The sequence below is a fragment of the Staurois parvus genome, unplaced genomic scaffold (assembly GCF_062004578.1).
Source record: "Staurois parvus isolate SC_StPar_1 unplaced genomic scaffold, SC_StPar_1.0 ptg000744l, whole genome shotgun sequence".
In the NCBI taxonomy this organism is placed as follows: Eukaryota; Metazoa; Chordata; class Amphibia; order Anura; family Ranidae; genus Staurois; species Staurois parvus.
The window spans coordinates 1,860,857-1,879,918 of record NW_028318540.1 but is presented as its reverse complement, the minus strand read 5'-3'; the positions used below and the strand labels follow the sequence as shown (position 1 = coordinate 1,879,918).

The 19,062-nt window shown below is 42.9% G+C and overlaps 1 protein-coding gene across 2 annotated transcripts in view; it reads right to left on the bottom strand.

Annotated features, from left to right (window-relative positions):
* The window catches only part of CACNA1S (calcium voltage-gated channel subunit alpha1 S), a 342,071-nt gene that overhangs the window by 86,958 nt on the left and 236,051 nt on the right, over positions 1–19,062 (bottom strand). For both annotated transcript variants that reach the window (XM_089654106.1, XM_089654105.1), the window contains 3 exons: positions 11,814–11,905; positions 9,842–10,001; positions 9,613–9,740 (listed from right to left, as the gene is read on the bottom strand). In XM_089654106.1, coding sequence (XP_089510232.1) covers positions 9,613–9,740; positions 9,842–10,001; positions 11,814–11,905 — 380 coding nt within the window. The remainder of the gene's footprint in view (positions 1–9,612; positions 9,741–9,841; positions 10,002–11,813; positions 11,906–19,062) is intronic.

The window sequence follows — 19,062 nt, the reverse complement described above, 5'->3', positions numbered from 1 at the left end:
TTAACAGAGAGCTGCAATTGTTAATAGTGCTTGCTCAATGCTTTCAAGTGCTGTTAGTTCTGCCCCTAAATTCCTCTGTATCCAACTAACCTTGGAAGGTTCTGGATGTATAGGTTGAACTCATGCAGAACACAATATGAATATTAATATGAATATTAACTCCAGCCAATTACAGTCGGTGCGGTCCTGAGAAATGCTAGGAGAGGGTATTTATTCTTTGGGTATCTTGAGCCTTGGGTCTTTCCTGGACAGGATTGTACCAGCCTTGGGGGGACGGCACACTGCCTCCCTATACATCTATTGCCATCTAGTCATGGTGAGCAACCTGAGTGCCTGACTTAAGACAGAGAGTGACCCTGGTTCTTCAGCAAGCTGACAGGGGAGCTGTCTGCCAAAGGTATGTCTGGTTTCCCTGGCAGGCATCGCTTGGAAGATTGGAAGGAGGCTAACATTCTGTCCTTGGGCCTTGTGAGTACAGACACTGTGGGATCTTGGAGACCTGTGTGCTTTGCTACCACTCTGGTGCTCTATAGTCAACGTGGGTCTGAAACGAGGGGACACCGGCTGGTGTCCTGAAGAGCACTTTCTGTTTAACCTCTTCCTAACATTAGGACTTTATCCTCAACTATAATTAGTTCTATTTCCTGGAATATCCTACTAAATTCCCTATCCCTATCCAAATTCAATAATAAAAAAAAAAAAACATTACTGGAGACAACTTGCGAAAGTGTGTGTGCACCTTGCTGTGAAACTAACTTGTGCTTTGCTGCTGGGCGAAATTAGGGAAGACCTGGACATGACTACAGCGGCTCCTAAGGGGGTAAATGATACATTATATCCAATTTTTTTGTTCCAGGTTTAACACGGAGAGCCCAGAAACACCACCCAGCTGCTTGTACAAGTGAACAGCCTATTGGTTTCTCAAACAAACAAAAGCAAAGACAAACAGACCATAATCCTGGTACAGTTATGACAATATAATGGTTTGCTGCCAGTATACCACTCCCACACTTGCGTTTAGGCCTACTTTAGCGGGGCACTGCAAAGGCTGCAGAACCCAGCAAACAAATGTCTCAGTTACCATTCAGTACACACTTGCTCACAGCTATGAACTACTCTACTCCACCCCACCAACAGGCGCTGACTCCTTCCTGCTCCTTTTCATCCCTCCCTTGCAGGTGGTTTAATCCTTTCATTACCAAAGTCAATATACTCGGCATTGAAAATCCTTTCCCACCCAAAGTCTCTCTGACCCTCTAAATTATGAATCTCAAATGAGGACTTACCAATCCAGAGAGCACTGTAAATCAGTCCTCTCCTATCTGAAAGGACTACCCCTCTCCTTGAAAGGATGAGAACCCCTGAGTACTAAAAATATGTCCCCATCGCCCCCCTTAAAAGGGACCACAACCCAAAATGTGGGAAAATATACCTCCTGTCCAGGATCTATCCCGGGCATCCTGTATACAGGAAATTAACCACTTGACCTTCGGAAGATTTACCACCTTAATGACCAGACCAGTGTGCGGTGCTATTTCAATTGGTAATTGCGCGGTCATGCAATGCTGTACCCAAAACAAAATTTATGTCCTTTTTTCACACAAATAGAGCTTTCTTTTGGTGGTATTTGATCACCAATGTTTTTTTTTGTGATATAAAAGAAAAAGACCAACAATTTTGAAAAAAAAATGATATTTTTTACTTTCAGTTCTAAAAAATATATAGTAAACGCAAAGTTAGTCATAAATTTAGGTCAAAATGTATTCTGCTACATGTCTTTGGTAAAATAAAATCCCTATACATGTATATTAATGGGTTTTATGTGAAAGTTATAGCGATTACAAACTATGATATATATATATTGGAATTTACGCAGCTTTTACTTTCTGACTGCCTATCACATCTCTTGAGGTGCTAAAATGCCAGGGCAGTACAAAAAAAACCCAAATTACTTTTTTTTTGGAAAGTAGACACCCCAAGGAATTTTTTGAGAGGCATGTTGAGTCTGTTACATTTTTTTGCCACAAATTTTTTAAATATGACACACATACCATAGCTATATGTGGAATAACACCCCAAAACGCAATCTGCTACTTCTCCCGAGTATCCGGATACCACATGTGAGAGACTTTTCGGCAGCCTAGCCACATACATGCCCCCCAAAATCCAATGACCAATTCCAGGCTTTCAAAGGGTATATTTCCTCATGTCACTTCCTCACTACCTATCACAGATTCAGAGACCCTGACATGCCAGGATAGTACATATTCCCCCCAAAAAGACCCTTTTTTGGAAAGTAGACACCTCAAGGAATTTGATAAGAGGCATGGTGAGTATTTTGCAGATATAATTTTTGTCACAGGATTTTAAAAAAGAATAAAAGAAAAAAATACATTTTGTTTTCCAAAAACATGTGGCAACAAATGAGGTGTACAAAATACTCACCATGCCTCTTAGCAAATACTTTTGATTGTGTACTTTCCAAAAAGGAGTAATTTGGGGGGGGGGGTCTGGGGTGCTTCTACCATCCTGGCATTTCAGGACCTACATTAGAATCTTATGCCAGACATTACCCACTGTTCTAACCACTTGAAAACCAAGCCTTTACTGACACTTTTTGTTTACTTGAAAACAATTTTTTTTTTGCTAAAAATATAAATTTGGACCACCAAACATTATATATTGTTTTAAAGCAGAGGCCCTAGAGAATAGAATGATGGGCATGTAAATTTTTTATGACACACCGTATTTGCGCAGCGATTTTTAAAAAACAAAACATAAATAACACTTTTTAGAATTTTAATGCACAAAAACACAATATATTGCCCAATTGTTTGATAAAATATAAAATGTGATGTTATGCTGAGCAAATGGATACCAAACATGGCATGCTTAAAAACTGCAACTGCAACACATTACATACATTTGTAATATCCATAGGGGGCGCTTTAAAGGCCTTTACGGGTCACCATTTTATATTTACAGAGGAGGTATTATTTATTTATTTTGCTTTTTTTACATTATTTTTACACTGTGCCTTTCATTTTTTTTTCCAAACACTTTTATTGTTATCACAGGGAATGAAAGTATCCCCTGTGAAAGCAATAGGCAGTGACAGGTATTCTTTTCTGAGAAGTCTGAGGACTTGAGATCTCTCTTCTGCCCTTAGAACATCTGATCACACCACAATTGGTGTGATCAGATGCATTCCCAATTTTAAAATGGTGATGTTTATATCCGGCAAAACGGAAATGATGAAATGCTTGTAGCTTCTGGTCTTAGACCATAGAGATGATTGGAGTCATTTCAGTCTCCGATCAGCTCTATTGTCAGCTAGTGGCACTGCTGGCTACATTTTTGGGTTCCCCGGTGGGATGGGAGAGCTCAAGAAACTCTTGGAAGGTGGTTGGAGGGCTGCGGGAGTCCCCTCCCACTGCTTATAAAAGCGATCCAGCGGCTAACTAGCTGCTAGGATTGCTTTTACATGAAAGCTGACCGCTAGCTGAAAAAAAACTATACAAGGATGATACCAGGATGATGCCGGTAGATGCAGGGATCATCCCGGTATAACCACTCAAAGTGCAGTGAAGTACCAGTATGGGGTCTGTGGACCAACATGACCACAATTCATTCTTTTTTGTAATGCCCATGTTGAGGGTTAGGCCCAAAAAAGTTTTAAATTCAAAAATTGTGATAGATTTCCATGCAAATTGTCTGGCAAGAGCTGATGTTGTAATATTGTGCGTATAAATTGCTTTGGCCCACAATCAATTGATACAAATCTTCCATGAAAAACAGCGGAGGGGATAAATGGTAGTGCTGGCAGCAAATGGGGCTGATGCTGCTAACACTGCGTTTTTGGGGACACTATACAAAGGAGGCACTAGTATAGTTCTGTTTGTGGTCAATATATTGATCCATACAAACACTATACTAGTAATGGCGGTGATCAGCAACCTATAGTGTGAGTGCGATAGTGTGCGGGCAATCTAACGCTAGCTGACCCTGGCTGGGAGGGGTGCTAAATGACTCTGTCGCTAGTGGCAGTAATACAGTGATCAGTGAAAAATTCTATATACTGACACTGTACTAATGGCACTGGATAGGTGACAGGGTGATCAAAGAGTTAATAGGGGCGATCAATGGATTAATAGGGGCGATCAAAGAGTTAAATGTGCTAATTTAATGTGTGTGTGTGTAACATTTGGTGCTTTTACTGGGTGCCTTGTTCATTCTTCTCTGTGTGGACAGCATAGGAGGCAACAGTGGGCGCACGCAAGGGCACGCATGCACACGCACACCCGAAAATGTCACTTTGCCCAGAGCTGCCGCTCACACATTGTTGACTGGGAGGGTGGCAAGTAGTTAAAAAAACTTCTTTTCATTTTTTTAAAACATTTTTTATTTTTTCTACAATTTTTTCTCAAATACTTTTATCAGAGTAATGCAATGTTACCATAGTAACGTACTATTCTGGGGGTGTGATCAGGGATTTTTTTTATTTTTTTTTTTACACTTTGCATTGCATGAGCAATGAATATCTGCAATGCAAAGCTTGTTTTGAACTGTCAGGAATGAGCTAAGTTATGACAGTTCAACATAATAGTGATCTGTGATTGGCTCCAGTTTGTCACATGGTACAAGTTGTTGTGATTGGCCCCATGTGTCATATGAGAGCTGTGGACCAATCACAGCTCTCCAGGAACAGAAGCAAAGCTTTTATGAATCAGATTGATTCATAAAAGCTTTGTTGTCATTGTGATCATGTTATCGCATAGCGATCATGTGATCTCCTGGGCCTTATTACAAGGATTCTCATTCTGTTGTGTTCGGTGGACAGAGCAGACATGGGGGGGTAGGGATGCACGCTCGCTCGCGCAGAGCCCCCATGTGTTGACAAAAGACCAGAGACATACGGGTACGTCGCTGGTCCTGTAGCTGCCGCACGTCCACAGTACATTGTGGGCGGGTGGCCCAAAAGTGGTTAGAAGTATGTTTGCAGAAGCATTGTATGCCATGTTTTTATATGAAGGGGGAAAAAAAACAGATTACGTAGAGAAACATTACAGCATCTAACTGAAGGTGGTTTAGCTTCCCCCAGTCCATGAATATATTAAATAGCTCCACAGATGCAACATTTTGCGGGCTGAGGAAAGGGGGTCCAGCCTCTATACCAGTTGATAAGTGCGTGTGTGGGAGGGGTAGATTTGTTAAAAGGAAGTAGAAAATAGTATGGTTCAGGGGCGGACTGACAACTTATGGGGCCCCCGGGCAATAGGGGATCATGGGGCCCCTGTGTCCTTGCCCAAAGTCAAAAAAGCCTATGAAAAAGGTACCAGGGGCATCTCATGGGGCCCCCTACTGACCCCGGGCCCTCGGGCAGTGCCCGAGTTTCCAAATGGTCAGTCCGCCCCTGGTGTGGTTCCCTATTTTCCAATTGCTAAATACAATTTGGAGGTTGGTTAAGCTATTTCTAGTGATAAAGTGGTAAACGTGGAGGGATTTGCCCTCTAGAAAAAAACTGGGTGTTTTGAAATTTGATCAATTGAACTGCAATGATTCTCTAAAATTATTTAAATAGGTGCAGGCAGTACTGTATAACTAGGTAAAGCTTTTATTATTATCTACAATCGCAGTGGGCTAACAGGAGAAGATAACACCTATAATGCCAATAATAGATGTGATGTCTGTTAAGATAAGGGGTGTTATTTCTTCTATATACAACATATTAATCCATAAATATTTGATTAACACCCCGGTCACATTGATCCTTACAGTGAAGTCGCAAGATTTCAAAGTTGGGATGTCACTATGATTTGAGGTGCGATTTGCAAGACATCTGACACATATATCTATGCAAATCTCACCAAAAGTAGTGCATGCACTACTTTAGAAATTGGTGCTGCCCTGGCCAAGTCGGAACCGCACCGATATGACCGCTGTAATTGTGGACAATAGGGTGTGACTTAATGCAATTTGCAAGTCGCAGGGCATGCAAATCGCATGCCAAGTCGCACCCAGTGCTTCTGAGGACTAAGGCTACTTTCACACTGATCCGCCGCAAAAACGCATAGGCTTTTTACTGCGCTGAGCTTTTCTTAAAGGACATGGGACTTAAAAACTGCACCAAAAACACTTCTCATAGATGTTTTTGAGGCATTTTTTAGGTGCTTTTCAGGCGTTTTTCATTGATTTCAATGGGAAGAAGGCTTTTTGAGGATTTTTTTTTTTTAACATCCCAAACATGCCCCAAAGATGCTGCAAGCAGGAGTTTTCACACCGCACCGCAAGCGCAACCCCTCAGTGTGAAAACATACATAGATATACATTCACATACATAAGAAAGCATTTTTCTTGAGCTTTTCAGGCGCTTTTTTTAATGCAAAAACGCTTCAAATACTCCTCAGTGTGAAAGTAACCTAAATATCCCCTGAAATGCAGAAAGCAATAGCCTCAGGACATAGGTAATACGGAACAAGATGAATGGCTAGAATGGGGTTCCTTAATCTTTTTACTTTGGTGGAACCATTGGCAAAAAATCTGAGTTCTCAGGAAACCCCTGAAATTGTTTTCATGTCTTCGGCTCAAGGAACATAACATCAGAGAGCTGTTATATAACAATGTGATATAACAATTATTCCTAGAAATAGAACACATATTAAAACATATCATCTTAATGTGAAACTTGTGCTTGCTTTTTCTGCACAGACGCTCAATTCTGGGTCAAACTTACGGTAAACAGTTTACGGGGGGTTCAGCAAGGCAAAGCACAGGCATCAGCAGGGCAGTAGGCAGTATATAGAGAGGAGAAGCAGGGTAGAGCACAGAGGGTTCAGGAAGGCACAGTACAGGGGGGAAGCAGGGCACGGGATGGAACTATACAGAGATCAGTAGGGTACAGTACAGATGGGCAGCAGTGCACAATACTGGGGTCAGGAGAGGAGAATACAGTGTGGAGCACCAGTAGGGCACTGTCCGGGGGATCAGAAGAGAACAGTATAGGGGGCACAAGAGAGCATAATACAGGGGGTCTTGGAGAGCACAATACAGGGAGGGTCAGGAGAGTACAATATGGAGGACAGGGCAAAACAAGTCTAGGGCATCAGGAAAGCACAGCAAGGGGGGTGGTGGCTGGGGCTGGAAAACACAGTATGGGGGGGGGGGAATAATACAAGGGGGACAATACAAGGGGGACAGGAGAGCACAGTACAGGGGGGGCCTGGAGAGCACAGTAGGTGCCAGGAGAGCACAATACAGAGATGTTAGGAGATCACAATTCTGGTGGGGGGGTTTGCAGGAAAGCACAAAGTATGGTGGTCTGTAAAATGTAGGGGTTTCCTCATGCAGAGATGCACAGGGAAGCTGCTGTGTCTTATCTGGTGTGCTGATTCCCATCTGCCCTCTTCTTTTATCTATCCAATGTGATTTAATATACAAGTACCTGGGATGGATAGGAGAGGAGGGGAGGGCTGGCTGGGATCGGAACAGGACAATGATGTATTTATTTCGTGGTTCTGTGGCTGGAGGAGCAGATGGATTGTCAGCTATATGGGGATACTATCTGCCTGTGAGGGACAGGTAGATTGCGCTGGAACTCTTGAGGATGTTCCGCAGAATCCTAGGGCTAGAGATATTAGGGGCAATTACCTCTGTTTTGATATCAGCCTGTCAGAAAGTAAGTGCCCTCTCACACTGGTATGCTTAAAAACATGATCTATTTTGCAAAAATGCATTTTTGGTCTATTTTCTGGATTCTTTACCTCCAGCATGCAAAAAGTGCACACAAAATGCACCATGGATGTGTTTATGTTTTTGGTGTGTTTCCCATAGGAAATCAATGGGAGCTATGTTTTTATGTGTTTTTGAAATAGGCATGTAACACATACTAGATTGTTGATCGCTTTGTAGATCTAGACTATTTTAATGCTGTGCCATGGCCATGACACGGGTAGGATACTGTTTTGTTCAGTTAAGTGGGGGGGGGCAGTAAGGAAACAGAGGAGGAAGGCGATAAAAAAAGAGAGAGGGAAAAAAAGGTGGGCAGTTGCAATGCTGGCACTGTGGGCCTGGATTTAGATCGAAAAAAATTCCTTCCCCAAGACAGTTTTAAAAAAATGCTTTGCCGTCATCTGAGTTCCAGGGGAGCCATGTTTTAGAATAAAGCTCACGTCTATTCTGGGCAGAGAGTACCAGGTCCTCCAATTTATTTGGGTCTTCTACCCACAACAAGATAGAAGGGAGTTGGGGGTCTTTCCATATCAAGGGATTTGGTGGTGTTAAGCAGATGGCGTAAGATAGCTTTCCTGAAAGCATATGGTTTAAATATGTAATGTTAAATTTAGCTTAGTTTTTTTGTATTTCATTTTTTTTATGTGGTTCGTTTCTATAGGAGGTGTTTTTCAATAATATGTATATGCTAAAAAGAGATTCTCAAAAAATAAAATTATGGATAAAAAAATTAATGCAGATTGCCACAAATAGTATACACTCACTGGCCACTTTATTAGGTACGCCTGTTCAATTGCTTGGTAATAGTGATGGCCTTGATATTTGAGTCGAGCGTAAGTTGTTCGCTGAACACATGAACAGTAAGGGTGTTTGATGAGCTATTTTCCTGCCGTGCCACACGATGCACTGCGCTCTCACAGTGCATTGTGATTGGCCAAAGCAATGCACCTGCTGTGGCCAATCACAGTACAATTGGGTGGGGCTAGTGGTGACGTTAACAATTGTTAACATCTGACCAGCAACTGTCAGACCTGTCAGCTCGCGGCGGGTATTTCAGCGAGTCGGCACATCATGACAATGCTGGACGCCGTGATTGACTATGGATTGCAATGATGGAACCATTTTTATGACTTTTTTTTTGATAAAGGACTTGTTAATTGTTTTGTCTTTTGCTCAATACAGGATTTTTTCAAAAGACTGGTCTCTTTTTTTTTTTTCTACTACATTTTTCCCTTTAGTAAATGGGTAGGGGTTACTCATTCACAAGGGGGGGGGACAGTATCAGGGTGTCCCCTTATTTAAAGGGGTACCCTGATGCTAATGAGCTCCCCTGCCCGCAGATCCCCACATCCACCGGGCCAGTGTTGTGGGGAAGAGGCCCTTGTCCCCATCGGCATGGGGACACCACCCCATGCCGAGGGCACATGGACTCATGGCCTAGTAAGCCGCAGGGAGGGGGGCGATCAGAATGGGGAAGAAAAGGGATTTAAGTGACTTTGAATGTGGCATGGTTGATGGTGCCAGGTGGGCTGGTCTGAGTATTTCAAAAACTGCTGATGTACTGGAATTTCACGCATAACAATCTCTGGGGTTTACAGAGAATGGTCTGAAAAAGAAAAAAATATCCAGTGAGTGTCAGTTGTGTGGACAAAAATGCTTGTTGATGTCAGAGGTCAGAGGAGAATGGGTAGACTGGTTTGTGCGACATTCAGATAGTGTGGTCAGAATTTGGTGTAACCAACATGATAGCATGGATCCATCCTGCCTTGTATCAATGGTTCAGGCTGGTGGTGGGGTAATGGTGTGAGGGATATTTTCTTGGCACTAGCAAGGTGTACCTAATAATAAAGTGGCTGATGAGTGTAGCTTTTGCACTATACATACTTTGCTTCAGGGTCGTACTCTGCCCAAATCCTTTTAAATTCATCCAGATGATGTGGACCTAGAATTGACCAATCTCTGGTTAGGTAGTCAAAGTTATCCATGATAACAGCAACAAAGAGATTGATAATCTGTAAAAATGAATGATAGAATTACTTAAGTATTATATATATTTAATATATATTTGAAATATATTTGAAACATATTTGAACATGCAAATACTAAATCTTACCAGGAAAGCACACAACATATAGAAACTAATAAAGTAGAAGTATGCAAAACTTGTTCCACATGTGTATTCCTCGCCTGGCTGATAATCTGACGCTGGGTCACACAGTTTTCCATAGGAACAAGCCAACAATATCTCTTGCCAAGCCTCTCCAGTGGCACATCTAGAAAAATAATATGAAATATATAAGCGACTTGGTTTATCATATATTTGCATGATACACTATTGTTTGCAAGTTAGGTATTCCATGGGATTTACATATTTATCTCACGATTCTTCAATATATGACTATCTTGCAAATAGTTAAAAAAATATTCATACTGCATGCTAATTTACCATTCATTTTTCATAAATACTAGAGTTAAAATCGTTAATAATAAAAAGCAGCATCTGATGCATTGGTAAAAGTACAGGATAGACACCATTAAGGTTCCTTTTTCATTTGGGATTTTTTTTTATAAATTAAGGCTGGTATGCCTATGGCTGGAGATTCACAAGTGTTACGCAGCCCATAGATGATTTCGTTTTTTTCGTTCAAGCAGCAAGTTTAATGAAAAAAAAAAAAATGATACAATTCCCCCATCCACATTTGAAGTGGATAGGGAAATCACTTCTGCTGAGCTATTGTGTTCTGCCAGCCATTGCTGCACTTAGTTGATGCCCTCTGGTGTCTCAGATTTTTTCAGGTCTCAAAAAACTGTGTGCTGCCTAAGCTGTACCCAGATACCACACTGCACCAAGAACCCCAGATAAGTTTGAAGATTTGATTATAAGCACATTTTAACTGTTTCTTAATACATGTACTGCCTGCTACACTTAAATTGTGCACCTTATACTTGTTGCAGTAATGCACAGATTAACTGCTTGCCCACCACCCTATAGCAGAAATACTGCTACAGGGCAGCAGGGCTGCGCAAAATCATGTACCTGGAAATACATGATTTGCATTTCCAGGTAGGGGGAGCGCAGGGATGTCAGTTACCGGGTCCCAGCTGGCGATTCCCCGCTGGCATCTGGCGATTGTCGGGGAAAGCTGACAGGGGAGAGACCTGTGTGTAAACATGGATATGCTGTTTTATATCTTTCTGCACAGCAGAGAAATACAAAACAGCATGTCTCCAAGGTAAAACAGACACAGCACACAGTTAACCCATTGATCACCCCAGATGTTAACCCCTTCCTGCCCAGTTTCATTAGTACAGTGTCAGTGCTTTATATTAGCACTAATCACTGTATTAGTGTTACTGGGGATGTCAGTGGCAGTTAGTCAGTTCCCACCCAGTGTTTTAATGCCCACTGCAGTTTCGCAGTCCTGCTAGAAGTCACTGATCCCAGCCATTACTAGTATAGAAAAAAAAAATTCCAGTATACAGTATATACCACTATTTTTAGATGCTGTAACATTCATGTAAACCAATTAATTTACATGTATTGGGATTTTTTTTAGCAAAAACATGTAGCAGAATACATTTTGGCCTAACTTTATGACAAAATTAGATTTTTAAAAAAATTTTCTTCATTGAATATATTTTATAGCAAAAAGTAGAAAATATTTTTTTTCAAAATTATATATTTTTTTTGTTTATAGTGCAAAAAAAATGCAGAGGTGATCAAATACCACTGAAAGGAAGCTCTAATTGTGGAGAAAAAAATGACAAAGATGTCACTTATGTACAGCGTTGCATGACTGCGCAACTGTCAGTTAAAGTAACACAGCGCCGTATCGCAAATAATATGGCCTGGTCAGGAAGGGGGGGGGGGGGGTAAATCCTCTGGAGGGCAAGTGGTTAATGCAAGTATCCCAACAACACACCACACTGGAGAAGTTAGAATGGACCCTTAGTAAATATAACAAAACTATACTTGTCAATGGATCTAACCTACTCTGTATGACAACACATACAGTATTTCATACCCCAAGATGAACCATCTTGTTCTAATTTGTAACATTGTTAAAAACAAACAAGATCATTACCTAAAAAGTAGCAATACAGCCTGAGGGAACGTCTGGAAATTGCTGTTCCGATTTATTTGCGTTCCATCAACCAATGCGATTTTACCAAATACCTAAATATAAATATAATGCAAAAACTTTGAATATTACTTATTAATAATTTAACACATCTTTACAAAACTTGTAATAAAAAGCTTTCCATACTATAAGTATGTTTTAAAGGCATAACTGTGAAATTAAACTGAAGCGTGCAGTTTACAGACACTGCAGTTCATACACCCATAGAATTCAGCTGAGAAATCTGGCTAAAATCTAACTTGTTTCTTGGGATCCTGCACTTTCTGACTTGTTTAATTAAAGTCACTGAACTAATAATACAGGATTGCTCAGCTTGAACAATAGTTACAGAAGGCAACAAGGTCCAAATAAAATAAAATAAAACTCTTTGTTGGTAACTCCAGGATACAGATTACAATATCAAATGACACAATTTTTAAGTCAACTGGTAATGTTGCCTATATGTTGAAGGTAGTTAAATTTGGGAACTGCCTTTTTACAAATGTGAACAGTAATACTAAATCATGCAAGGTGTGACATTGTAATTGCCAGAATGGACATAAAAAATTCTTCAAAAGACAGGATGAAATTTGATGATGTTCTTTCTGATCTTCTGACAAGAATTGAGGTGCCATCTTTATAGAAGTCTTTCTCATTCCCAAATCCTCTGTTAGATTCTGCTGCACTATTTCCCTGTTCATGTTCAATTCTTCTGACATTTTTTGTATACTCAATCTTCAGTCTGACCATACGAGGGTTCACACTCTGTCCACATTCTGTCCACATTTGCATCTGTCCTTGCATCTTTGGCTGCCCATTTCTTGGGTCATCGACAACATCTTCCTACCCCTCTTTAAACCGTCTATGCCATTCACACTTAATTTTTTCATGGCATGCTCATAGCAACAGAGCTAAAGTGTCATTTGCACTTTTTCCAATTTTCACACAAAGTTTGACGTTAATCCGCTGCTCCAGATTCCTATTAGTAATTTTCTGCCAACAGCATAATGCACATACGTGTTCTTTCTTCTTCCACTCCATAAAGATTTAGTAAACTGGTCTGCGACCAGCTAAGTCCAGGTTAGAAAATGTTAGAACACGCTCAAGTGTGAATGGCTGTGTGGTTCACCATCAGAGTGCTATACCTCTGACATTTCGGGAATTCAATTTTCACACCTTGTACATAGCTCTCAACTTCCCACTTCTAAACCCAAATCCTTCCATATTTCCTTCCTTGTCCTTGCTGTCCCTCACTTTGGTCTGATGTTTAGACCACAACTAACAAATGTTATTTAACTTCCAAAAGGTAGCATAAGCCTTTTATTCATCTAACTTTTAAATGACACTATCTGCTATTTTGATATGTTTAAGTGGTACTTGTGGGTTTATCCAATAATTTTTTGCATAATCATTATTTCATAGTTCATGTGACTATAGGCATGGCAGGAGTATGTACTGTAATATTCAGGAGTATATTCATGACCATGTGCAAAGCCATTTATCTTAAGCATAAAAGTGTTTATTGATCTTTAAATGCAACATGAAATTCACTAGCTCCAGAAAATAAAACAGAAAGCAGCATAAAGAAAACACAAAGAGACATAAAGTTCATAGATGGGATTTACCCCAAGGTTAGCTCAGTCCAACTATGGTTGTTTGGCAGCTCCCAGCACATGTGCAGCACTCCAACAGGTCCCTCTCAAATCTCCTACCCCCACCCCTGATATTCAGAGCTTCCCATTTTATGTGCTGTATCCTGGAGGCTGCTTAACTCCCCAGGAACTGGAGTCCCCGTGGTCAGAAGTGGAGGTTCTTTTCCAACCCAAATGTCATTCTGAACTTCCAAAATTCTTGGTTTCCGAATATGTCTCTGCTAATACAGAGAGAACTGCTAGTCAGTCCTCTCCTTTACATGACTACGCTCAGAATACCTCACCCATGATGGGCGAGACCCCTGAGTACACACACCTTTTTTTCACCTTAAAGGGACCATAACCCAAATATTAGGCACCACATAGCACCCATCCAGAACCCATTCCCCTCCCGCCTCAAGGTGGAGTTGTTGGAGCACCATCTGACATCCGACAATGTACTCTGGAGAGGGTATCGGTATTTTCATGCTGTCTCTGTGCTCTACTCCAAAGTTGAACTCCTAGAGAGAAAGGAACCATCTCATCACTGACATTGGCATTCTTGTTTTGTCTCATCCAGTTCAGTGGGGCATGGTCTGACACCAGGCGAAAGCTCTTACCTAGCAAAAAGTACCACAATGAGTCCAGAGCCTATTTGATGGTGAGACATTCTCGCTCCACCACAGCTTAGTTTTTCTCTGCTGCTGTCAGTTTCCTACTGAGAAAAACTACTGGGTGCCCCTCCCTATCGACCACTTGAGACAAGACCGTTCCTAAGCTCTCACTTGAGGCATCTGTCTGCACCAAAAACTCTTTAGAAAAGTCAGGGGCTACGAGCACCAGATGCTGGCACAATGCAGTCATAAGCTTCTGAAAAGCTGCTTCTGCATACTCATTCTGCTTTACCATTACTGAATTCCTGCCTTTTGTTAAGTTGGTTAATGGTGCAGCAATGGTGACAAAGTTGGGGATGAACCTCTTGTAATAGCCAACAATACCTAAAAATGCTCTGACCTGTTTTTTGGTTAAGGGGTGGGGCCAGTTCTGTATGGCTTTCACCTTATTCATTTGAGGTTTCACTAGCCCATTACCCACAATGTACCCTAGTTACTTGGCCTCCGCCATCCCAACCGCACACTTCTAAGGATTAATTGTGAACCCTGGTTTTTTTTAACGAGTCTATGACAGCCTGAACCCGGGAAAGATGGGTCTCCCAATCAGTACTGAAAATGACAATATCAGCCAGGTAGACTGAATCGTTTTGCCGATGCGGGTGTAATGTTTTTTTCCATTGCCCTTTGGAATGTGGCCGGGCAGAGTGTAAGCCAAATGGCATTCTTTCATACCGGAAGTGGCCTTCTGGGGTGGAAAAATCTGTTTTCACCCTGGCTTCCTTGGTGAGGGGAATCTGTCAGTAGACTTTTGTGAGGTCCAATGTGGTGATATACTGGACAAGACCCAACTTCTCAATTAACTTGTCTACCTGAGGCATCGGATAGGCATCAAATTTGGAAACTTCACTAAGTTTCCTAAAGTCATTGCAGAAGCGCAGGGTGCTGTTGGGTTTTGGTACCAACATGCTGGGACTCGACATTCAATCTGTGGCTCTTCAATTACATCAAGTTGAAGCATTCTTTTCTTCGGACACTGCCTTTCTATGGGCTTCTGAGATACAAAAGGGCTATAAACATATCTTTACATTGGGCTATGTCATGCTTGATGATGGTGAGACCAGGTAATCCTGAAAACATTTCTCTATTTTTCTGCAAAAACTCTTTTGCTTCTTAGGTTTGTGGCCTAGACAGGGTATCAGTCACCTGCACCAGGTCAACTCCTGCTGGTTCCCCTGAATTGACACTTACCACAGCAAAGACCTTTTCTCAAGGGTTTTAACAAGTTCACATGATAAATTTGGTATGGCTTTCTTTTCCCTGGCTGGTGTACTTTGTATTTCACCTCACCCACTTTTTCCACTACCTCAAATGGCCCCTGCCACTTGGCCAAGAACTTTATCTCCACCGTGGGTATCAGAACAGCTACCCGGTCTCTTGCTTGAAACTGTCTGACTTTAGCTGACTGGTTGTACACCCTCCTTTGGGCATTCTGAGACTTCTGGAGATGTTCCGTCACTAACGGCATCACTCTAGCCACTCTCTCTTGCATTTGGGAGATATGTTCTACTACTGTTTTGTGTGGTGAGGCTTCACTTTCCCATGTCTCCTTTACTAGATCAAGCAACCCCCAGGGCCTTTGCCCGTATATTAGCTCAAATGGTGAAAAGTCTGTGGATGCTTGTAGAACCTCCCAGATGGCAAACATCAGGACAGGGAGCAACATATCCCAATCTTTCCTGTCCTTCTGAAACATTGATTTCAGGGTTTTATTAAACCTCTCAATGAGGCCATTGTCTGCAGATGAGAGATTGGACATCCGCAACTTCTTAATTTGAAACAGTTTGCACAAGCCCGCCATCACCTTTGACATAAAAAGGATACCCTGGTCTGTTAGTATCTCTTTGGGGAACCCAGTTTGTGAAAACATTTGAAATAATTCCTGGTCAATGGCTTTAGAAGGCGTTTTCCTTTAATCACTTCCCAACCGTACTATAGCCGAAAGACAGCTACAGCGCATTTGTCTAGTTCTAGGAGGGCGTCCATGGACGTCCTCCCAGAACACGCCCCCTGCGTGCCCCCAGTGGCACGCACCCAGCGCCGCCGGTGATCGCTGTTTCCTATGGACACAGTTGATCACGCGTAAGAGGCCAATTACAGCAGCCTTTTACCATGTGATCAGCTGTGTCCAATGACAAAGCAGATCACCAGGTAAATACAGTTGCAAGTTATCAGCTGCACTTTCCTCACGCTGTCACAGCGTGAGGAAAGTACTGTTGAGAACTGGCAATTGTCAGTGAAGGGATCAGCACTGATCATCAGGGCACTGATGATCTGTGCCCAGCAGTGCTGCCCACCTGTGCCACCCACTTATGTTCATCAGTGCTGCCCACCTGTACCCATCAGCAGTGCCACCGACCTGTGCCCAGCAGTGCCACCCACATGTGCCCAGCAGTGCCACCCACCTGTGTTGCCTAGCAGTGCCGTCAGTCAGTGCCGCTTATCAGTGACCTGCAGTGCCACCTATCAGTGCAGCATCATCAGTGCCAGCTCATCAGTGCTGCCTATCAATGTCGCCTATCAGTGCCCATCAGTGCTGCCTATCCATGCCACCTCATCAGTGCCCATCAGTGCTGCTGGCAATTGTCAGTGAAGGGATCAGCACTGATCATCAGGGCACTGATGATCTGTGCCCAGCAGTGCTGCCCACCTGTGCCACCCACTTATGTTCATCAGTGCTGCCCACCTGTACCCATCAGCAGTGCCACCGACCTGTGCCCAGCAGTGCCACCCACATGTGTCCAGCAGTGCCACCCACCTGTGTTGCCTAGCAGTGCCGTCAGTCAGTGCCGCTTATCAGTGACCTGCAGTGCCACCTATCAGTGCAGCATCATCAGTGCCAGCTCATCAGTGCTGCCTATCAATGTCGCCTATCAGTGCCCATCAGTGCTGCCTATCCATGCCACCTCATCAGTGCCCATCAGTGCTGCCTATCAGTGCAGCCTCATTAACACACATCAGTGAAGGAGAAAAATTACCTGTTTGCAAAATGTTATAATAGAAACAAAGAAAACCTTTTTTTTTTTTAATTTTTTGCTTTTTTTGTTTATAGCGCAAAAAATTAAACACCCAGTGGTGATTAAATTCCACCAAAAGAAAGCTCTATTTGTGTGAAAAAAATTATTAAATTTCATATGGGTACAGTGTTGCATGACCACGCAATTGTCATTCATAGTGCGACAGCGCTGAAAGATGAAAATTGGCCTGGGAAGGGGGTATAAGTGCCCAGTAGGCAAGTGGTTAAGGGAGCACTTCTAGATACCTATTTGTGTAATCCAGGACTACTAATATATATTGGTGTCCCCTTGCTGGCCTTACTAAGGGCCCCACAAAATCCATAGTGATCCATTAAAATGGCACCTCAATTATGGGCAAGGGTACCAGAGGGTTTCTGTAGTGTGACACTGGGGCAGTTAACTGACAGGTGGGGCAGGACGCTCAGTACCTTTTCACCTCAGCCTTCGCCCTTGGCTAGTAAAACCAATTGGTTACCGACCTCCCAGGTGACTTCCCAGTGTGGGCTAGATCGAAGAGCATCAACCTATAAGGCTGCGGAACCAGCAATTGCTCTACAGAGACCCCTTGGCTTTCAGTCACTTGATAAAGCAAGTCCCCATTCAATGCAAAATGAGGAAGCCTTTGATCTGCACCAGGCACTTGTGGTACCCCATTAACAACCAAAATCTGCTCTCGAGCATTGACCAGGGTAGGATCCTGTAGCTGGGTGGTGCTAAATGCACCCTTTGATATGTCCAGGTCTGGGTACACCGGCCCAGAGGAAGTTTCCCTTTCATCCTCCTTAACCAGGAGCTGCAATAGAGAAAGTCTCTCTTCATCCTCCCCCAGCATGACCTGTAACTGAGAAATTCCCTCCCTCCAGAGGTCAACTCAGTCTTGAAACCTGAACCATGAACATTATCAACCACATTAACATTTTCTGCAAAGTCATTATCAATAGTAGGTACCTCCAAATTTGGGGTGTTTGTTGTGGGGAGTTGTAGATCAGACCCCTCAGAATTTGGCCCTTCAAGGCCCGGTGTCCCCAGTCCTCTTGGCTGCCCCAGAAGTCCACTCTGTGGTTGGTTTTATAGTTCAAGAAACAGCAAACAGTCCCGGCCCACTATGATATCACATATACCATCCCAGCTTCTTGTGTCATGGAGGTATGACCATAGGCAATGGTCACTGGAACCAGGGGGTACTCCCTGGTATCCCTATGATTGCATACTATCCGTAGTATCTTAACTACTGCACCGAGTCTCCTGATCACCCTTGCATGTAACAGCATAACCTTGCTGCCGGAGTATAGTAGAGCCTTGGCAGGGAGGTGGTTCACCCACACCTCACATTCAAACTGTCCAGCAGTTAGGTCAAGATGGGTGGCACATGCTCGTTGGGTATAAAACAAGGCTCTCCTGCCGACTCCACATTCCATGGGTTCCTCCTGAAGTGTGCACTGTGCCTTGGTATGTCCTCAGGATCAGCAACACCAACACTGTACGTCCCTCATTTTCTTGACAGGGACCGACCTCCATGGTTCCAGGGAAGTTGAGGCAGAGATGCAGGTTCCAGGATCTGGAAGGGCTTCTCTCCTAGGTACCACAGCTGGCCTTGCTGCCCTTGGTATGGGTTCCTGACACTTGGCAGTTCATGCATCTTGGCCCTTGGTGGTTGGCCAGGATGGTACCTCCAGTGGAACACCCTCTGTGCCTGGACGGCTGCAGCCACCCTCAGGTGGGCCAGTATCTCTGCCTTTAGTTGCGCATAATCTTTCATGTGCTCAGTTGGCAAATCAAAGTAGGCCTTTTGTGGGTCATCGGTAAGAAATGGGGAGATAATTCCAGCCAATTGGTCCCAGGGCCACCCCTCTCTCTACGCTATCCTCTCAAAGGTGGTTAGAAAGACGTCCAC